Here is a 23,562-nt window from a genome sequence, read left to right as displayed (position 1 = left end):
TAAAGTAAGAAAAAAAGTTTAATCCTAAAAAAAAATTACACAAAAGTCTAATCTAGAAAGAGTTATTGATTTTTAATTTACAAGAGATTTTAATTTTAAATTTCTCTAATTAATCTGTATTACCTTGTCAATGAGGCGGAGGTTAAATATAATTTTGATTCGTTTTATCCCAAATAAAAGGTGGCTCTACTGCAGTCTGCCACAGCTAGGCTCTGGCTAGTACATTTCATCTATATTTTTATTTTTATTTTTTTTATATGTATTTTTTAATATTTTTATTTTTTTTAATAAAAAAAATACAACATTATTAAAAAAAATACTTTCTTAATAATTAAATAAAAAAATAAAAAATAAATTCCAACAGGAGGACTAGCATTTTCCCAAATAAAATATCAAATTCCGACCTGTGGTAGGAGTTTTCAGAGTAGGAAGTTGGGGTGCCAGAGTTGAGCTTAAACAAAGACGACAGCACGCTTACTTGGATTACAGCTTTCTATAGCTGCAGCAGCAGCTGCTGTTGCAGGTGAGCTTACCCGTAACCCTACCTCAGTGCGCTTCCACAAGTTTTTCTTGGCTGATTCTTTTTTATGTTATTGGCACCGGTACCCTGGATCAAATTCCTGCTAATGTGGATTATTTAATCTGCACGAATATGGACACGCACACAGAACTGGATTGTGAAAACCTCTTTCAAATGTTTCTTTTTCTACCATTTATCAAACAGTTTCCAGAACAATGCAAATCTGTATATTAATAATCCGCGATTCAAATTACAATAATCAAACACACAGATCTGTGTCAGTCAAACCAAAATTCCAATCTCACCCCAAAAAAAACCTTTAGAAAGACACAGATACACAGAAGAATCCAAGAAAACCTCGGTCATTTCATTCTATTTCCATTTCCTTTTTTCCACCGAAAAATTGGGGAGAAAAAGAGAGAGAGAGAGAGACAGCGACAGAGAGAAGCCCGAAAAGTCGATATAAACTTGTACGATCGCGGTTTTGGGAAATACCAGAGAAAAGCAGGGGGGGAATGAAAGATGTGATGAATCGGAGGTGCATGTTATCAGACAGCCTTGATAGGATCGGAGCAAGAAGAAGGAGCAACAATAGCGGGCCGTGGATCGGGAGATGGTTCTTCGAGATCTGAGGTATGGTTAGGGTTGAGAGGGGCACGAATGTTGTCGGCGTCGTCAGGGTCGTAGTCGGGATTGAGGGAGCGGTCAATGGCGTCACGGCCCTGTTCCAGGCATGGCTTGCAGGCGATCTCTATGGCGATCCACCCCAGCACCACCCCCGCTATTGCTATCACTGCGCTTGTTATCGCCCCCATCACTCACTCTCTCTTCTCTCTCTCTCAATCTCTAGGTGGGAATTGGAATTCTTGCTGCGTCACTGGGTCTTCTTTTTTTCTTCGAGAACAAGCTCTGTATAGATAAAAACTCTGTATTTCGATTTTCTCGCGAAAATTTGTTGCCATCCAGTAAATGGGCTTACAAATTTTCTTTTAGAAAATTTTATAAATCATACCATCATTTCAGTACACCACATATTTATTGTTATTGAATAATTATTTATTAAATAATTATTTATTATTTAATAATAATAAATATGATACATCGTATATAATAAGATAAAAATATGATATTGATATAGTGTATATTATTGCTCAGTTTTTTTTTCTTGTTTCAAGTGAGACCCACGTCTAGAAAAAAGATATTAATTTTTTGATAAAAAATGATAGTTGCAGTCGTGCATGCACAAGCATCATACAATCATTTTAAAAAAAAAATATGAAATTTATATAAAATAATAATAATTTTTTAATAGTAGACACTTATTCTTTTTCAAAATAATTGTATAACATTTATGTATTCTGTAATTACACGCAGCATTACTTTTTCTGACAGTGATAACCTCAATTCTGATTCCTTTCGCAAAGACTTCTTTCATTTTTATTTTTATTTTAAATAAAAGATTTGTATACGAGCACTCGACACATCCCTCTCGAGTCCCAAACAGAGGACTCACAATGCCTGAAATTCTATTAGAATAATAAAATTTTAAAATTTAATTTGATTGATGAGAAATAATTTGATATAGGTTCGCTTCAAGATTTTGTTAAAATGTGTACCACACGTTGGAAAAAAAAAAGATTATTTATTTTATGTGAAATTCATTAACTAGACTAATAAGATGAAAATCCTTCACATCAAAAGCTCACACCCTCTTTAGGATAAGTGCAATGAAAGTTTCATTTAGACTCATTTCAAATTGACCAAAAGAGTACAATTCATGATACACCTTTATAACATCCTCCCTCACAATGCCCCAACAATTCTAAAGCCATGGTAAAATGATCTGGGCCAAAAGCCTTATATTTGACATCCCTCTTGCAATAGAAAGAACTTCATTCTCCTCAAAAGGTTGTTGAAGCCATTGAGCACATAAAGGATCAATAATATCGAACGCTAAACCATCCAGTTTTGACCTCCAATCATGCTGCTCCATAAGGAGACTCTCATAGAAAAGGCAAATGTGCTCCCTAATGTCAGACTGATAAGAAAAAAACAGCACCATCAACCATAATCAACTCAATAGCATTGTTTCTCTGATGAGAGTTGGCAACCCTGTGAAAATTTTTGTACATTTATCCCCTTCTTTTAACCAAAGCGCCCTTAACTTTTGCCTTCATGAAATCTCCTGCATCAAAATCACATTCTCAAGTTCAAACCCAATAGTCATTTTCCTCGATATCTCTTCTTAAGAAAGAATACTACCCATCGCCCTACTCTCCGAACCTTGCAATTCCTCAAGGATAAACTCCTTATGTCTATCCACATTCCCAAAAACTTGCTCATTCCAATCCTTCAAGTACTTTTTTAAAGCCTTTAACTTTTCTGCCAATACAAAACTAGGGGTGCCACACAATTGATTAGAAGGCCACCATTGTTGCACCATATCTTTGAAACAATTAGCATTAAACCACATATTTTTAAATTTGAAATATCTTCAGCTCCCTTGAGTACCGCTACAATCCAAGAGAATGGAAAAATGATCTGAACAAATTCAAGATACTCGCTTCTGGTACACCTCAAGACCCAGGAACTTGTTCATGATGGAGTTGGCAAGAAGAACTCCCCTAACACTACGTAAGTTCATGGATTGGATGGATGACTTCATGAACGCCGAAGACACCCTCAGGACCCAAACTGCGCCAAAAAGGTCCGAGTTGGAGCAAGCAGAAAAAAGCTGCAAGAAACTGAGTGGTGGGAAAGCACAGGAAAAATCCAAGAGAGGCTAGTATGACAGGAGACGGGACAGAGGCATGTCTTCCAGAAACTCAAACTCTAGGCTTGCACACACGAATATGAACGTGCAAGTAGAAAGCAAGGGACATGCATGAGGCGATGATAACCGAAGCAGGAGAAACTGTCGTTTATGCAATTACCACCAAGTGGGAGGGCATAGGATAGAAGATTGTTATTCCCTAAAAAGGAACATATAAAAGATGAGGGAAAATGAAGAGTTGGAACGGATGGTTGCCCAACACTCAATGCCAAAAGGCAAACTTCAGGCCAGAGGATAGAGTAGACTCAAAGGCCGCACAGAAGTGAAAGCCTGAAATGACGAAGGACAATGCAGGGAAATCCTGAAGATGCTCCTTGCCAAAGCCCCTCTAGGAACACGACACCATTGAGCAAAATCCAGAGGATAGTGGGAGAATCCACTGAGGGTGGCCCCACATCCTCCAATAGAAAGGTGTATGCACGAAGGGCTAGATACGAAGAAGTATACTCGACAAAAACACCCCGAAAGCAAGCAAAAAACCAGAAGGCAGTCGCCATATCTTTTGGCGAGGAGGATTGCGAAGGAGTTTAATATCCTCATGACGACGCCTTGGTAGTAACATTGTTGGTAGCCAACTAAATTACGTGAAGAATTCTAGTTGATAATGGCAACTCAGGCGATATCCTTTTATGGGATGTTTTTACAAAAATGGAGATCAACCCAGGCCGATTACGCCTTCACCTACATCGCTGAAAGGGTTCTAAAAAAATACGGTTTAACCTGTGGGCGCTATAATACTGCCTGTGTCCGTTGGTAAGCGCTAAAATGGGTAGTATTCTTTCACTACTCTCCATAGTGAAAGAATACTATCCATCGCCCTACACTGCATTGCCACTATCATGTATGATTTCCTGGTGGTTAAGGCCCATTGTAGTACAACTCTATTCTTGGGCGCCCAACCCTGAATAGCTTAAAGGCCATAACCTCCACCTACCACTTGAAGATGAAATTCTTGACGGAGGTAGGCATGGGAAAAGTACGTTACGAGTAAGTACTGGCATGAGAATGCTATGTACAAGAACTCAAAAATAGAGGAAAAGACATATGGACAGCAGAAGATTCAGAATCTAGTGAAGCACCATCGCCGCCACTGCCCGAACTTATCAACCAAGAGTCGAAACGAGGGATGAGTAGAATCTAAAAAATACAGAAGCAAATGAACCCAGGAACTTGTATTCCTGGACCCAAGCCATCCTGAAGCCATAACGAGGATTGGAACCAGGATGGAGTCGAAGATAAGTCGGCAGTTAAAATAACTCCTGATTAAACACAAATAGGTGTTCGCCTGAAGCCATAAAGACATGTCCGGGATTGACAATGAGATCATCGAGCATCGTCTCTACATAAACCTAGAGGCCATAAACTATAAAGATCGGGCATAACCGGAAGGGTTTCACTATGGAGAAATACGCTGCAATAGCTGAAGAAGTGGAACAACTCCTAGTTGTGACGTTTATCAGAGAAGCTCATTCCCCTGAATGACTATCTAATGTGGTATTGATGAAGAACTCGAATGACAAATGGAGAATGTGCGTAGACTTCACCGACCTAAAGGAGGCATGCCCAAAGGACAGCTTCTCTTTGCCCTGCATTGATTTGATAGTAGACTCCATGGCAGGACACTGTATGCTGAGTTTCATGGATACAACCAAATCCATATGAGCCCAGACGATCAGGAGAAGACGTCATTCATAACGAATCGAGGGTTGTACTGTTACCTATTGATGCTCTTTGGGCTAAAGAACGCTGGAGCTACATAACAAAGATTGGTAAACCACATATTCAAAAAATAGATAGGTTGCAATATGGAGATTTACGTAGGCGACCTAATTGTCAGAAGCAAGGAAGCTGAGCATCACTTAGCCGACTTAAGAGAAGCTTTTGCCGTCCTACGACAGTACAAAATGAAGCTTAACCCGACAAAATGTGTCTTTGGAGTAGATTCGGAAGCATTCATGGGCTTCATGGTCTTAGAAAGAGGTATAGTGGCCAATCCAGAAAAAATCAGAACCATAATAGACAGAGCTGCCCCAAAACATAAATTAGGTGCAGAGGTTGACTAGTCAGGTAGCAAGTCTCAGTATGTTTGTTTCCATGTCTACAGACAAATGTTTACATTTTTTCAAGGTATTGTGGAAATGCCAGTCTTGGAACGACGAATGCAACCAAGCATTTGAGAAGTTGAAGGAATACATGTACAACCCGCCACTCATAAGTCAACCCAAGTAGGGTGAGACCTTGTACGTACATATCGGTCTCCCCAGATGCAGTCTTAGCGACTTTGGTGAGAGAAGAGAATGGCAACCAAAGACCGGTGTAACATACGAGTCGAGCCTTTAGGGGAGTTGAGGCTCGATACCCTTGAATGGATATGTTAGCTTTTGCATTAGTGACGGCCACCCGACGGTTAAGACCCTACTTCCAAGCTCACTGGATCAAAGTCTATGAAGCTCTCGTGAAGAAAATGCTACAAAAACCAAACACCTCATGAATTGGTTAGTCAAGCTGAGTGAATTCGATATCGAGTATCTTCCCCGGAACGCCATGAAAGGACATATGTAGGAGAACTTCATAGCCAAATTTACCAACTTCCCTGAAAAAATCAAGCTACATTGATAGGAAGATCTTGGTAGATTTGTGTCGATGGCTCGTCCTGTCACATTGGCAGGGGAGTAGGAATGCATATCACAACTAATTCGGGGGAAGAATTCTACTATGCAATAAAGCTCATGTTCAAAACTACCAATAACAAAGCAAAGTATGAAGTTTTGTTGGCAGGACTCACCATGGCTGAAGCATTAGGAGCAAACGAGGTTGACATAAAAGCTGACTCCCAAGTAGTTGTCAACCAAGTAATAGGAGAATACATGGCGAAAGGCAATAAACTAAAAAAATATTTGCAGCTGGTATGAGAGAAGCGCGACCATTTCCAGTCTTCAACATTAAGCAAATACCATGGGAGGAAAATTGAAAGGCAGACAAGTTAGCACGAACAACCGCAAGCAAGGAAGAGTCTTCTGCCGTGGGAAGCGACATTCAAGACACTAGAAATGCTCGCCATTGGGATTGATGTATCAGAAGATCGGAAGCACTGGAATTGGCACTGGGCATGATCAAGTATCTAGATCCAAGAGAGCTACCCGATGAAAAACGGGAGGCAAGAAAGGTAATGAACAAAGCAACGCGCTTCACCTTGATAGATGAAATATTGGACAAACTAAGCTTCTCTGCCTCTTCTTAAGATGTGTCTCATTCGAAGAGGCACAATACTTATTGGTAGAAATACAGAGAGTGTTTGAGAATCACTATGGCGAGAGAGCCCTCTCTATTACCGGCTGTGCTCCCTTATAGATGTTGGATAATTCATCAGAAAATACACAAAGTGTCAATTGTTTGCACCTATACCTCATTGACCACAAGAGGAATTAACGTCAATCATGTCACCTTGGTCGTTCACACAATGGAGAGTCGACATAGTCGACCCCTACCCTGAGGAAAAGAAGGAGTACGGTTTGTAGTTATTGTTGTGGATTACTTCGCCAAGTTGGTGGAGGCGAAAGCTTTGGCCACAATCACAACAAACAATATTACTAAGTTCTTGTGGAAAGCCATCGTATGCGTATTTGGCATATCCTGGAGTATAATTTCAGAAAACGAGCGGCAATTTGACTTTGATCGTTACTGCGACTGGTGCGCTAAATTAGGAATCAAGTTCAAGTATTCATTCCCAAGTCACCCACAAGTAAATAGGAAAGTAGAAGCAACCAACAAGACCCTACTCGGGATGTTGAAAAAGAGGTTGGCGGACAAGAAAGGAAATTAGGCTGAGAAGCTTCCAAAAGTCTTGTAAGTATGAAAGGAAATTAGGCTGAGAAGCTTCCAAAAGTCTTGTAAGTATATCTAACCACCACTAGGACTTCCATGGGAGAAACCCCATTTGCCCTGACCTATGGGAGCGAGGCGGTTGTACAAGTGGAAATCGGGATGCCTAGTTATAGAGTCCAACACTTCAACCAAAACTCCAATTATAAAAAACTAGAAGAGCATCTCGACCTATTGGGGAAAGAATGGAAGAAGCTGAAGAGCAAACGACGGCTAATAAAAAGAAACCGGAACTTTACTTCAACAGGAGGGTCAAGTCCAGATCATTAAAGGTTGGTCACTTAGTCCTCAAGGAAGTAGGAAAGATGACACAAGGAGAAGGTAAGCTTGGCCCCTAATGGGAAGGCCCATTTGTAGTCGTCGCCAACCACCAATCGGGATCATACCGCCTCAAAGATGCAGAAGGAAATGAGCTACTCCATTCATGGAACGTTGAGCACCTAAGGAAATACTTTGTCTAATTGTATCCATGTAAATAAAAAAATATCAAAAAAATTGTCTCCTTCCCAAATGGCTTTTCTACTGTTTCAAGATGCTTCTCTCCCAATTCACAAATGCTGAATTCCCTTCATTCGCACCTAGCGATTAAAGGGCGATGACACTCCCTTGAGTGCTTCGACTCTCGCCCCTCAAGCCGAATGCCCTTGCATTCACACCTAGCGACTAAAGGGCGATACACTCCCTTGAGTGCTTTGATCCTTGCCCCTCAAGCTGAATGTCCTTGCATTCGCACCAGGTGACTAAAGGGCGATGACCCTCCCTTGAGTGCTTTGACCCTGGCCCTTGAAGTCGAATGCCCTTACATTCTCACCCAACGATTAAAGGGTGATGGCACTCCCTTGAGTGCTTTGACCCTCGCCCCTAAGTTGAATGCCCTTGCATTCGCCCTTAACGGCTAATGGGTGATGACACTCCCACTTGGCGATTAAGGGATGATGACACTCCCTTGAGTACATCATTAGCACAAGGAAATTCTAGGCACATGTCGCAATAGCAAGTATCCAGACATTCACACAAACACACCAGTTCTACGAAAGGTATCAAACTAAAAGCATGAACAAACATCAAAGTCCAAACATGCACAATAAAAGTCCAATCCAAAGAGCAAACGGTCCGAATCACAATTGAAAAATGGCCATGTAGCAATTCAAATAACATTCAAAACATAAGGAAGGTGCCGGGCATCACATCTCGACTCACAGAGTTAATAAAATGGAAGATGGCACGACTGGGTTGAATAAAGTCCAGATTCAGAGATCTCAAATTTGCATGGGGATTCTTCAGTAAGTGGCTTCTCAACCTATGCATTCTGTATGTGTAGGTATCAAAAGTGTCCCCCAACACACCGAGCCCCAACTACTTTCTGATTGCAGGTTACCGAAAGTCGTTGGTAGAGATACAGAACATGTTCATAACAACATGCATTTAAAGCACTTTTAAAGTTACTTATGGTGGGTTTTTATAAATGTAGCATTATCTATAGGAACTTTTCAACAGAGGCTTCAATTTGGTGGTTTTTTAAAAAGTGGATTTTTAGCCATTTTTTTTAGGTGCTTATAAATTTACCAAACATATTATTTTTTCTTTAAAAGAGCTTTTAGGCTATTAAAAGCACCTTTTAAATCTCTAGATCAAACCCAAACGTGCACTTAATATTCACTGACTTCAGGACTAACTCAATTAGGGGAGCCTTGTGTCCCCATGGCAAAAACGTATGATTCTACATCACCATATAACACCAAATCTTGATCTGCAGAATGTGAGTACTCGAGGAGATAGCTGTTTACACCGAAATCAAAAGAACGTTGGACTTTACAAGTAAAACACTAATGACTTGCACTCCTCTATTAATATTTAAGATGAGCAGCACAATTCAAGTACATTGGAAGCTGAAGAAAATGAGATTTGTAGACCTCAGGTAGTTGATAGAAAACACCTGATTGCGTATGCTTTGGATTGATAGGATTATCAACACCTTATTTAAATCGTTAACCATTTCTACTCTATCATGCAATTATTTTTGTCTCTCCCCCACCCGGGCAAACCCACTTCTCTCTGAACACAGAGTGCAGAGAACTATCAACCCTCTTGACTTAAGAACACTGACAGCACTGATTATTGTTCAATTCGTTCAATCAATTGGAATGGTGAAGAAAAGGTATGAAATGCTGTCCTTTGCATTTGGACGCATCAGAAGATACAGCTCTGAGTTCCACTTCATTTGTATTATTAATCAGACCCAATACTGGTCCAGTAGTGGCTCGATCAAAATAGTAATATCACCACTCTCATCCAATCTTAATATTAATAAATACAATGATTTCAAGCCATTTAAATCAAAGCAAGCATTAGTTAAATAGATAAGAACACAATCAAATCACATAGTTGATACATTCATGACAGAAACTATTTGGGAGCCTTTAGAGAACAGCCATTTCCATTCTACATCTTTTATACTCGCATATAAATTACAATTTACTGAGCAACACAGAAAACACAATATCACAGAAAATTGAAAGCTAGGCAAACAGAACCTGAGAGCTTGAAGGTGTCAAGTCAGAGAAACTTTCAGGTGCCTCCACAACCTTCCATTGAACAAAAAACCTCCACTTTTTATTGTGAGTGCCTTTTTGGTTGAGCCTTGAGATACTACCCACAGCAACATAAAGGTTCAGACCCACAACATAGATTCTGCAATCATTCACATTCACTGCAAAAGGTTTGCATATTTGCTCTGGTAAAGGAGGCCCTTCTATTGTTTCCCAGGAATCAGTATCCGCATCATAAACCTTCAGCTTCATCCTCTCAAGATCTGAAACCACAAACAAGTGCCCAAAAACAACCACACTAGAACCAGTCCAGCCTTCTCTCAGCCCAACAGCCATACTCTCCCAGCTATTTGTTCTAGGGTCATAAACCTGACCCCTGGGAGAGACATAGAAAGGCCATAACCATCCTTCTGTCACAAGAAGTTTCCCGTTCAGAACTGCTGCATCATAAGAGGCCATATTGGTTCCCATGCTTGCAATGGGATGCCAAATTCCCTTAACGGGATCCATAACCTCAGCTGAGTCAAGCTCAGAAAGATCTTTGCTGTTTCCTCCAGCCACATAAATCATTCCATCAATCAGTCCGCTTGCAAAAAATGAACTAGCAGTCCTCATCTGATTCATCACAGTCAACGGTTCTTCTGCATCTCATATTTCAGAACCAAGTCAATGGGGCAATCAACATCAGAAACCATACCCCCACAAACAAAGAAGACACCCTCATGGGGGATGGAAACACACCTAAATCCATGGGGATAAACCTTGTCCTTGCAGGGCATTGCTGGGATAGAGTGCCAATAGAAATGAGTAAGATCAAGAACTTGCCACTGAATCTTCCCAGTGCACCTGTGGAAAGCAAAGACAAAGAGCCAAGGGTCTTTGAAGCCTAATTCATTCCTTCGGGTGAAAAACCGTTCTCTACTACCAAGCAATAGATGCAGGGGCGGAACTAGCTATAAGGTCAAAGTTTTTTAAAACATTAATATCATATGTAAATAAATATAATATTTCTTTTATATAATTAAAATCGCCCCCTCAATACTCAGACTTTCAAAAATTTTATTAAAACTGTCCCCCCAAATCTCAATATTCACGTAGCTTCATTAACTTTTCACTTCATTTTACCGGACGCATAAATCTTTGCTGCTTACCGATAAAGCATAAATCTCGAGAAGTGAATTCTTACAAGCAGATAACATATCACAGAGAGAGGAGAGAGGTGAAAATACCAACGGGCAACTCAAGAGTCAAGTCTGGGCGTGCATGCATGATCATATCTTGGAAATATGAAACTTTTTACTTTCACTGTTTCTCATCTAGGCTCATTTCCTATAGACCTGCAGGCTGCAAGTTTCATTTTTTTTTATTTGACCATCAAATATTAGTGATCTTTGCTGCTTCGCCTTTCCGCATCTGCAGTGAGGTTGAACTTGGAAAGTTTCTCTTAAATCTCAACTTTTCTGCATCTGCAGTGACTGTGAGCTTCGCCTCTTCAGTGCTTCACCTTTCATCTGCAGTGCTTCTACTCTTCTAGTTCTTGACTTCACCGTAGTAAGTTCAAACTATCCAGTTTTGTTTGGTTGTTTTTTTTTTTTTTTTTAAAGAAAAATGGGTTCTGCAACTCAGTGCTTTGGCCCTTCATAGTTTGTCCTTCGAGAATCGAGTTCGACTTTCGAGTATTACTATATTAAGAGGCTAAGAGACTCAGTAGGATCCTGTATATAAGCCATTACGAGACGCATGCAATTTCCTAAACAAAAGTTGCAGGTTTCTACTCTGTATTCTCTGTATCTTACAAATTAATAAACTGACCTTGCCATGCCTCTGCGAAGCAAACGCTATATTGACTATCGGTTTTGCTATATATAAACTTGTGTGTATCATTCATAATTGATGTGGAAAGCTTCCCCATTGAACGATGAGTATTTAGCAAAAATGATCGGAGTTTAAACATGGAGCCGAAGAATTTAAGAGGAGAGCACAGTAACCGAAGACCCCTTGCCTTGATGAACTAATAAAGTAAAAGAAAAAAGTCTGGAAGGTTATCGATTTTTCTTGCAAGTTGGAGAAAAGAAAAAAAGTTGGGATTTGACTTTTTTAATTGATAAAAATAATAATCTTTCTTGTGAATAATAGTGATAGTAACTTCTATGTACTTTTTTTTTTAAATAAGAAAAAAAATTAGTTGGGATTTTTATTTTGATTGGTATCAATGGTATGAAATGCTGAAAATTGAAAAAAAATAAGTTTGTTATTTTGTGTAGGTTACTCAAAAAATTTTAAGTAGTGTTATCTAATTTGTCTCCATCCTTTCTATGAGTTTATTTCAGGGATCAAATGCTCATAAAAGGTACCTTAAGATCTTTGAGAGAGGGTCACGTCGCCACAGACTTCTAAAAGGTATTTTATGAATTTTTCAATTCTATCAGCTTGATAATTATTCTATTGTTGATAGCCTGATAAAACATTTGCATCTAGTTTTTTTTGTTCACTTTAATAAATACAAACTATACAAAAAAATCTAACTTTGTATCATTACTTATTAGGTACTTCTCAGGTTTATTCTTGATCTATAAATTTTTCTTAAAATATAAAAAAATATGAGCAAGCCAAGAACAATTGATAATTTTTTAAAAAAGAAAGACGTGGACAATTCGGAGAGTAATATACATTTAGAGAGCTCAGTAACAACGGAACGTGATGCTTCTATCACTGACGAACATCCTTCTAAAACTTCAAGAATCCAACCTGAAGAGATGGATGCTACCTCTTTGGAACATGATCCAGGATTACGTCCACAAATATGGGAATTTCCTACTAACCTACAAGATGAGATCCGACGTGCCTATCTTAAAGCTGGTCCATATCAACCTAAACTTTTAGAATATCCATTTTCAGGAATAGGCAATCAACGTCGTCGATTTCAATTTTCTTGGTTTCAAAGATATTCAAATTGGTTGGAGTACTCACCATCGAAGAATGCTATATTTTGTCTTCCATGTTACATTTTTACTAAGAAATCAACAGGCCGTCCAGGATCAGATGCATTTACCATTAAAGGTTTTGACAATTGGAAAAAAGTGAATGATAGAATGAATTGTCCTTTAATAGGACATGTGGTGAGAGATCCAAATTCACCACATAAAAATGCTGTAAAATGTTGTGAGGATCTTTTTTTTTTTTTTATAAGTAAAATGTTGTGAGGATCTAATGAATCAGTCAAGACATATTGACAAGTTAGTTGAAAAACAAGTATCACAAGATATGGAGAATAATCGGTTGCAGCTCAAAACTTCGATAGAAAGTGTTCGATGGCTTACGTTCCAAGCTTGTGCCTTTAGAAGTCATGATGAAAGCTCTGACTCAAAAAATCAAGGTAACTTCATTGAACTGATAAAACTTTTGGCAAGTTATAATGATCAAGTTAATGGAGTTGTCATGGAAAATGCTCCACAGAAAGCCAAATATACATCACCCAAAATTCAAAATGAAATTTTGCATATATTTGCAAATAAAGTGCGAAATGTGATTCGCGAAGAAATCGGGGATGCCAAATTTTGTATTATTGTTGATGAAGCTCGGGATGAGTCTAAAAGAGAACAAATGGCTATCATTTTGAGATTTGTTGATAAAGATGGTTTTATTAGAGAGCGATTTTTTCATATTGTGCATGTCAAAGATACTATGGCACTAACTCTAAAAAATGAGATATGTGCTCTTCTTTCTCGTTACGACCTTCATATTGATAATATTCGAGGTCAGGGATATGATGGAGGAAGTAATATGCGCGGTGAATGGAATGGATTACAAGCTTTATTTCTTAAAGATTGTCCCTATGTATATTATGTGCATTGTTGGGCTCATAAACTACAATTAACTTTAGTTGCAGCCTCTAGAGAAGCCAAACATGTTCATCAGTTCTTTGTCCATTTGACATCCATTATCAATATTGTTGTTGGTTCTTTTAAACGTCATGATGAATTACAATCTGCTCAAGCTGCTGAAATTGAAAGTTTGATTGCTTCCAATGAGATTGAGACTGGAAAAGGGGCAAATCAAATTGGTACGCTACAACGAGCTGGAGATACTAGATGAGGATCTCATTTTCAATCTATTTGTAGCTTGATGAGGATGTTCAGTGCTACTTGCTCAGTTATCAATACTATCTCAAATGAGGGATCAAATTATTCTCAACGTGGTGATGCTGAAGCGGCTGACATGGTATTAACATCTTTTGAATTTATTCTGATACTACATATGATGAAAAAAATCATGGGAATCACTAATGCACTTTGCCAATCTTTGTAACAAAATTTCCAAGATATTGTGAATGCCATGAGCCTAGTTTCAACCACAAAAGTACTCATTCAAAATCTGAGAGATGATGGGTGGGAGTCTTTGCTTACTGATGTTATATCATTTTGTGAAAAACACCAAATTGATATTCCTGATATGAATGGCCAATATACAAGAGCTAGAGGCAAATCTCGTCATCAAGTCGACAAGTCAATGGAGTATCATTTTAGGATTGATATATTTACTGCTACAATAGACTTTCAGTTACAAGAATTGAATAATAGATTTAACGACCATACAATGAAACTTCTCATTCTTAGTGCTGCTTTGAACCCTAAAGGTGCATACAAATCATTTAAAATTGATAATATATGCAAATTGGTTGAGAAGTTTTATCCACAGGATTTTACTGAGCAAGAAAAATTCCTTTTGAGAATTCAATTGTAGCATTATGAGCTTGATGTGCTGACGCATCTAGATTTTCAAGATATGTCTACATTATCTGAGCTATGCAGAGGACTAGCAATTTCAGAAAAGTCAAAGATTTATTATTTGATTGACAGGTTAATTCGTCTAGTATTAACTCTTCCTGTTTCTACTGCTACTACTAAGCGAGCATTTTCTGCCATGAAATTTATAAAAACTAGATTGCGTACTCGAATAGAAGATGAGTTTCTTGCAAATCATTTACTAGTTTATATTGAGAAAGAAATTTCCAAGAATTTCACTTCAGAGATGATAATGGATGAATTTTATTCCATGAAAGATCGTCGTCGAGCTTAATTTGAAGGGGAAATCCTAAGTTGATATTTCATTTTTCTTTCTTTTTGTAATGGTCTCTAGCAAACTATGGAAATCTTAAGGAAAATTATATTATAAGATGATTTATAGATATGTATTTTTTCTATGCAATTTTATGACGTATGATTATTATTTTTTTTATAGTCACGTGTTAAAAATACATATTACTCATACTTACACATACCCCACATTTTGTCAATCACCCCCCCCAAACATCAAATCCTAGTTTCGCCCCTGAATAGATGCCATTGCTTGCAAACAACTTTGCAGGCTGCATGGCTCTAGACTGGAAGCCGGAGAAGACAGTTAAAGGCAAGATTATCAGGGAGGCCTGGAATGAGTGGTTCTCCCTTGAGCATTAACTCCATATCTGTTGAAGGACTTAACAAGGAAGAATGGATTACTGCTAACCTAAACTTTGGTGATAATGTTATTTGGGAATCCCCTAGTTTGTGTACAGGTGCCTGCTGGGAAGACAATCGGACATGTTGCATCTTCGTCTCTCATGCAAAATATCTTTCAACCTTGAAAAAAAAATGAAGCGGCTCTTGTTCCAATACACAGCTCCTTGTCTATGTCATCACACCATATGGTTGTTATTTACAAATCACATCTAAAAGATCCACATCTCAATCCAGATTCATGCTACCATTCCGAATTTGTCATTACTCGTTCTTCAACAAACTTCAGTACAAAATAGATATTCCCAAATCAAGAAGTACGCTAAATTGAAGCACCAATGGATTGTCCAAAATATCTTCATGACAATTAGTGCAGAATATAAAATTCACAGAAAACCCATTCTAAACCCGAATTCAAATCCATATGCACAAAAGAGTCAAGTTTCCATAGGATTATTTTCACCCACTGCTCTGAGGATCACTATCGCTTATCAATATACCAACCGAGTGTTCTATTTGCAAGGAACTACAAAGGCAACCAGAACCAGAAAACAGTGACCCAGAACAGCAAAATTCTCGGTTATTTCTTCTTTAGCGATATAGAACCGAAGACTCACAACAATTCAGTTTACAAATCAGAAAGAAATGCCCATTTTTACGGTCGTCACAGACTGATCATTCAGGAAACCAACCAAACCCAGAATACATATTGCAACATAACTTGGAAACTAACAACCGACATAGCAGAAGCAACGAGAATACATGAGAAAGCTAATATAACAACTTACAAGGGAGACACTGCTGGAATATCGTTACAAAGATGGTGACTTTGATGAGATTGCTCCGGTTTTGGACTGGAGAGTGATGACCTATTGCCAAGACTAGTTTTTTCTCGAAGAGAGAGATTATATGATGGAGAAAATCTATATGATATTTTATATTATTCTGTGGCAAACATAGCTTCGAGAATTCTTAATAGAAATTTAGATTTTATTTTTTTTACTGTTAAGTTTATTATCAAATCGGGTAATATATTCTTTCTGAAAAATTCTTTTCATCAGTCATTATATCTTATAAAAAAAATTATATGAAGTGTGAGAATAAATAGTGACTAATATATAACATTGCTATTTTTTTTTCTCAAATAAACTATAATACTGATAAATTATTTTATCATTATTTTTATACATAATTAACACCATAATTACCATTTTTTTAATGTAAATTCATGCTCACATATGTATTCACTTCAATTAATATTATAATGGTAAAGTTCGAGGTATTTTGTGAATAAATATTTTGTTTTTATGTTCTTATTTCACCATCACTTAAAATATTTTTGCTTTATTATGGATCTTCGATCTCCACCTTCTGTATTTTTTATTTAACAATGTTTATCTATCAATAACAAAACTAATTGTGGAATATATATATATATATTTGAGATTCAATATACTTGTAAAATTCTTTTTTCCTCGGCCAATTTTCTCATCTTTTTCTTTCCGGGGACCGCCAATTTGCTTATCAAGAAAAAAGTGAGGTGATTGTACACAACTCGTGATTGATTGTGGGAGGGTTTTATGTCCAGAAATCATTGCTTGGAATTTTGCAATCTCATTGCTAATTTTGGGTCGAAATTTCAAACTCGTTTTGTTGCACTTGCCATACAGAGAGCTAATTTAGCTAAATTTAGCTAAATTAGGACAGCAAGTAGGACAGAACAATACTTACAATAGGAAGAATAAAAAGAAGATGACCATTTTGTTTGTTTGTTCATTCATTCATTCATATTTATTTATTCATTTAAATAAAATTTGAAAGAAAGCTTAGGCCCCGTTTTGACAGTGAAAGTATTTCATCTCATCTCATCTTATCATTACAATTTTTCTAAATTTCTACAAAAAATATAATAAACAATTCAACTTTTTCAAATCTCAAAATAATAATAATATTAAAAAATAATATTCTAATAATATTTTATTCAACTTTTAATTTTAATCTAAAATTATCTTATCTCATCTCGCTATTTAGATGGCAACTAGTCATTGACAAAATAGAAAGTGTTTGGAGGCATTAGAGGAAGAAGGTTGGAACCATGATGATGATAAGGTTACATTTTCTTGATATATGATAAATAAAGGCAAGTAGGCAAATAACAACAAACCAAATCCACAAAACCATGAACACCTACCCCCACCACACCCAAACCCTCCCGATTTAGATATGTTTGGCTTAATCAATACACGTGTATGTATGCATCATGCACGCACGCGTATCATCCTAATTAAATGAATGGTGTGTAAATTTTAAGCAGTTTCATAAGATCAACTACATAAATGAAAATCCACCTAGATTGTGAGACACCAACCAGTGTGCCTTAATATTATAAAATTCAAAATGGAAAAAGAAAAAAAAATAAAATCTTTTGGGATTGAGAATTGGCATGCAGTATTTTTTTGTGCATTTTGAGAGGGAGGAGGAAAGTAATAGTAAACGAAGGTGTTTGGGGCCATGTCACTTTCTAATACCTTACTCGTGTGATTGAACTCATTTTTTGAGATTCAAATGTTTTAGTGTGTGTGTATATACCTATTAGAGTGTTATGTATTTTGGATCAAAGTGAGAAAATAAAGACCAAGAATGTTAGATGATAAACTTGGCAATTGGTTTTTCTATCCATTAAGGAGAATCTAAACTTCTTATGGTAATTTTACGAGGGAGGTTAAAAATGCCCAATTCATTAATTTCAAATTAAGTCAACAAGACTCTTATAATACATTCATAAGGTCTCGTTTATTTTCGCAGATGAGATTAAATGAGTTGAGATGAAAGTTGAAAATTGAATAAAATATTGTTAGAATATATTTTTTTAATATTATTTTTGTTTTGAGATTTAAAAATATTGAATTGTTTATTTTATTTTGTGTAAAAATTTGATAAAGTTGTAATAATTAAATGAGATGAGTTAAGAAGTTTTGGAAAAACAAACAAGGCCTAATTATATGGTCAAATAATAAGACATAATTAATTGGTTCCAAATACGATGTATCATTTTAAAAACCATTACTCATTAGGTTAAATTATGTTAAAAAAAAAGAAAGAATCTTATTCATAAGAAACGATATTTGCAATTTTAAGGTGTATAAATTCTACGCACTCTTTTTTTTTTTTTTTTTTTAAAAAGGATAAATATGAGATCCATATTAAAAAAATATTAATTTTTTAATAGTGAAACACACTCTTTTTCAAAGTGTATAGAACTTAAACATTCTAAGACTGTATAGAGCATTAGTCTTTTTAAGAGTTATAATTTGTACATATCTGAACTGTTATGCCTATAAACTTTGTTACATGCTTTCATCTCATAACTATAGTCTATACTTGCCTCCTTTTATTCTCCACCAACCCCTAGAAAGGAACCTATTTTTACTTGGCACATGGGCACCAAATTTGATCCAAAATAATCAGGGTTTTGCCTTTGAATAACAATCATATCACCAGAATATCACAATGTTAACAAATGTGCCATATGGTATGCAGAAAAATAAGAGATGTTCTTGTCATACCTAGCAAAATCAGCTGAGCAGGAAACTGCTGCGTATTTAGCTCAATAAACTTACTGTTTTATAAAAAGGTACATATTTTTAAGGAAAGGCAAAAATTGATAAGCAGTTAGTAATATTCTGGATGATGAGTAACATTCGGATATGCTGCTCTAGTCTCTAGAGTAATTTGATAGGAACATCAAAAAGTAATGTAAACCTTTCTGCCCATCAATAATTTAGGGATTTTGAAAGCAACTCATCTTTTCAGCTACTTATAGCTGGCCTCTTCTTCAACTCTGGTAGAGGGGGGGGGGGGGGGGGGGGGGGGGGGGGGGGGGGGGAAGGATGGAGAGAGAACACATGTGCAGGCAGCTCACGGGCGTTCTACCAGTAGATTTTTTTCATTTATCATATAACACAGAAGCCAGCTGCCCAAGACATCTCATCTCACCAGAGTCTTTTCAACTTCTGCTTGGATGTTCACCAATCGGATTACCAGATGCAAAGAAAGACCATCTTCGGGTTTCATATGTTTCTTCCAGTATTTACACCATCCATGGGGGATTAGCAAGAACTATGATCTGTCTGCAGTGTCTCCAAGCTGAAGCAATGCAATAGATTCTGAAAAGCAGGTTTGCTCCACATCTTTAAAAGCCACAAGTTTATCAACAAGAACCTCCAAATTGGCAGGCAACTCCTGAAAAATACTCAAAGCAATAACACAGCCAGAAGAAGCTTGATCAATTCTTGCCACAAAAATAAGCTTCCAACAATTAAAAAAAAAAAATCTTGGGGAGGTTTCAGCAATAACAAAGTCGCCACCTGCTATTAAAAGAAAACTCAAATGTGGAACATTGACTTGCAGCACTTTGTTTACCATGGATTCTGAGCAAGTGCTCTCTATTTTACAATGACGCTGTGTTAAAGAGAGGAGGTCACCTTTCTGAAATTGATATTATTAACGTTGCCATGTCTAGTTTTTGCAATACATTTAATATCACATGCCTTCATAGGTTTGAGAAAACTGAAGTAATTAACTTAAAACTGTGAATTCCAAAAATCAACATATTCAGATGTTGGTATTCTAGAAACAGAGGATGATAGATGATAAGAGGTCTCTACAGGCAAAAATATATAAGGGAAAACTGTTTGAATTACTACATTATGTAACCAAAACAAGTAAGAATCCAGTATGACCAAAGAATCTGATGCCAGCAAATCATATATACAAACAAAAGGATTTATAACCAAAACAGATCTGTTTATCTCAGAACCTGACATATTTAACAACGTGCATTTATCTATCTTAGTGCACTTATTCGCTGATTATTATTCTCTAAAAATGCAGTCATAACTCTGCCCAAGCAGTTGGATCTATATTAACCACCATAAAACATAACACAAAACGGAATATCCCAATATTAAAATGGAATGGAGGTAAAGGAAACCAGGGTGGGTCGCTCATAATGATTATTCCTTACTTGTGACCAACAACCAAAGAAACAAAAAAGACAACTAAAAATACAGAAGTCATTTAATGAAATAATATAACCAATTCCCACCCAAAAGTGGGAAACAAAAGGATTAAGGGCCTAAAGAAGCGTATAATAGTCATACAATTTAAAAGCAAGAACTGCATACAAGTAAAGTATGGAATTCTCTCTTATAAACTCCCTCCTAAAGATATACCAAAATCAACATCCCTGCTAAAACTGGAGACTATTACCAATATAGCGTACCCAACAAGGCATATATATTTGATTGGCGTGTCAGAAACAATTCATTCACTTCATTATGGCAGAACCATTCTCTAGTACAATAACATGCCCAAAGAGGCATAACGTTGTTTCACTATTCACTGGTTCTATCTCTTGTATACTTCCTAGTTACTCAGGTTTTGCCCCTTGGCACTCTAATAATATTTTGACTAAACAAGAGAGAGAGAGAGAGAGAGAGAGAGAGATTGGAGAGTCAGGGAGGAGAGATTATATCTTTCCACTCCACCATCCATATAAATTCCGCATCTAGCAAAGGAATTCCTTGCTTTTTTAAATCATAAGGTATGTTGTAAGAGATGATGAGCCAGATCTAAAAAGGTCAGTGTATGCATGCACATTGGTGCCGTGAAGAGAGAGAGAGAGAGAGAGATTCCATCAACCAAACCGATAATATATTCAGTACAGCAAACCCATCCATACATATTTATTTAAGCATATAGAAAAAAAAGTACAAGGTTGCAGAGAGATAGATCCAGATCTGCTCCACCTCACTCTTTGTCATAAAAAGAAATCCCCAACTCAGAAAACGAGTCCTCCACATCCTTAAGGATGTCCAACCTTTCTATCTCTTCCTTCTCAATAAAGGGAAGTGGCTCGTTCTTCTGAGGCTCCTCTGTTTCAGCAGGCAGGCTGGAGCTGATCTGAGGCCCTTTTGATGAATTCATCATATCAGGATTCACACTACTCTTATCATACTTACCAACTCCAGTTTGGCCTGAGCATGGACCATGGCCAGGAGGAAAGGAACCAACAGCAGTATACTCTTTCAAGCCGTGCAATAGATTTGAGCCAAGCCCTGAATCAGGAAGACTTGTAGCACAGGCAGGATCAGAAAAATTACTGAAGCTGTGATGCTGAAAGTTCATCAAGGCATCTCCAAAGGAAGATGGAGCAGAAGGCATAGAAACAGCTGACGATAAAGGATTGGAATGATGAATTTCAGCATGGCTACCGTCAGATGAAAGATATGGAGACATGGCAGACAGAGATGAATCATTTTGAACATCATTTTCAGAGCATTTACTTGCATGTACCCTGCTGAGTTCATTCAAGCAGAACTTAGAGAATTCCAAAGGAGAGGTTGTCCTAAGGAAAAGTTTACTCAGCTTATTCCCAGAACGGTGAAAGGAACTTCCAGGCAGGACCATGGAGATGGAATTAGGGATAGTGCTAACGATGTCCATGAAATTACTGAAATGAGCAGGATAATTCGAGCTCTTCCTTCCATTAATCTCCTCTTGATGAGCCCTAAGATGGGCCTCAAGATCCTGGTAATTATTGAACACTTTTTTACAAAAGTAGCATGAAACCTTCTCAGCCTTTTCTTTGTTGGAGGCCAAAAGGCGATTCATTGCTCAAGTTGAAAATGAGAACTCAACAAGGCTACTATCAAGACTACAAGACGGAAACTAGCAAGTGCAAGAACAATCTCGCTGTGATGAAGAACGCTTCAGTTCTTACCCTCCCTTTTATACCCGTTTGAGGGAGAGACAGGTCATAGTCTTAACCATTAATGTAAACGACACGTCTAATGAGAATCAATTGAGAGGAGAAACACAGAAAGCACAAATGGAAGAAAGTTGGCAACTTGGCAGAACAAACATGCATGCAGAAACAGCAATAAAGGAACCTTATCTGCAATAATCTACACAAGGATAGACATAAATGCTCATAAAAAGCACCATGCAACATATCACACCTGTAAACGGTACAAAGTCATGTAACAACCTCTCCCCAATTTCTGACATCCGTTAAAGGGTAGTTCTGGAAGTTGATTTCTTCTCAGTGTGGACCCATATGACTTTTGTTCTCAATGCCCACTGCGTATACCATAAAAACTAGTTGATTACTCAAAAATATGAAACCTTCTGACTACATACTTGGTTCATTTTAATTCTTAAAAAAAAAAAATCCATGTGATGGAGGAGAACAGCAAGGGATATTATTAGTTCAATCATTCGACTTAACAGTGAGGTGTACTATGTGAATCCAATTCTAAACCCTTCTTACATATACGTGTGCGTGTGTGTGTGTGTGTGTGTCAAGCAGCTACACACCTCTTATTGTCCTTCTAAAATACTTATAAAAAAGGTACGTCAAACTAACAGACCTTCCAAGGTTTAAATAACAATATGAAGTCTACTGTCCTATTTGAACATCATCTTACAAAAATAACAATTATGTAATGTTTTTGTAATGATAAATGCAACTGAATTCTTGCCGTCATAAAACAATGACCTTGTGGTTTTGGAGTTTATTGAGTAAAGATATACAAATAGAAAAAAATCTAGTAAAATAAATAAATCCTCAAACTAAATAATAATTTAGCACACTAAATGACTGAAAGCTTTTATGAATACTTGAGGCCTCAAGTATACACTTCATGAAAGATCTAAACCATAAATGTTTTTTGATAAGTAGTAACAACTTCATAAAAAAGCAATCCAAGTACTACGAGATGTCTATAAGAAACTCATCTAGCTAGAAATAGAAAAATATACAATAAAAAAATGGGAAAAAAAAGCCCATTAAAGTCTATAGAAGATATCCAAAGGAGGATAGTGTTGAAAAAGAAAGTTCTGAGATCCTACATCATCCATTTGCAGTACTCAAAATTTCTATCAGTTCATTTTCCTCTAAATACACCATATGAGATATGTACGAAGCATTTTTTACACTGCTCAGATTTGTGGCCTACCACCTAATCCTCACTCTAAGGGTACAAAGGTTCCTCTATTCGGGGCATGACCTAAGCAACACCAGCTCAGCTGAAAAAATCATTCCATAGAGCACTAGCCACATAGTACTGTAGTAAAAGGTGATCTAAAGACTCTCCACCCGTTTTGCACATGCATCACCATTCAATCACAATGATGTGTCTTTTTCTCATATTATCCATGGTGAGAATCTATCCTAAAGAGGCTGTCCAAGCAAAAAATGCAGTTCTTAGAGGTAGC

General features: G+C 37.1%; 2 protein-coding genes and 1 pseudogene across 4 annotated transcripts in view; all 3 read right to left on the bottom strand.

The window, feature by feature from the left end:
* Positions 1–724: 724 nt before the first annotated feature.
* Positions 725–1,490, bottom strand: LOC121268632. Its single transcript, XM_041172963.1, has one exon. It carries the CDS (start codon positions 1,333–1,335, stop codon positions 1,069–1,071), a length of 267 nt encoding a protein of 88 aa, XP_041028897.1. The 5' UTR covers positions 1,336–1,490; the 3' UTR covers positions 725–1,068.
* An 8,075-nt stretch (positions 1,491–9,565) lies between these two features.
* On the bottom strand, positions 9,566–16,219 carry LOC121268631 (annotated as a pseudogene).
* A 3,179-nt stretch (positions 16,220–19,398) lies between these two features.
* Positions 19,399–23,562, bottom strand: part of LOC121267679 — a 69,663-nt gene continuing 65,499 nt past the window's right edge. Inside the window, exons 1-2 of one of the 3 annotated variants that reach the window (XM_041171666.1) lie at positions 21,630–22,040; positions 20,976–21,515 (exon numbers count right to left, since the gene is read on the bottom strand). In XM_041171666.1, coding sequence (XP_041027600.1) covers positions 21,094–21,515; positions 21,630–21,957 — 750 coding nt within the window. In that variant the 5' untranslated portion in view covers positions 21,958–22,040 and the 3' untranslated portion in view covers positions 20,976–21,093. Of the gene's footprint in view, positions 19,525–20,975; positions 22,041–23,562 lie in introns of those variants that run through there. The other 2 variants (XR_005941061.1, XM_041171667.1) reach the window with 2 other exon arrangements.

This window comes from Juglans microcarpa x Juglans regia, chromosome 5S (assembly GCF_004785595.1).
Source record: "Juglans microcarpa x Juglans regia isolate MS1-56 chromosome 5S, Jm3101_v1.0, whole genome shotgun sequence".
NCBI classification, from domain to species: Eukaryota; Viridiplantae; Streptophyta; class Magnoliopsida; order Fagales; family Juglandaceae; genus Juglans; species Juglans microcarpa x Juglans regia.
This window is presented reverse-complemented; position numbering and strand designations above follow the sequence as displayed.

What these genes read in the sequence shown, in the direction of transcription:
- LOC121268632 (XM_041172963.1), bottom strand. Translation starts at nt 1,335, where the DNA reads ATGGGGGCGATAACAAGCGCAGTGATAGCAATAGCGGGGGTGGTGCTG.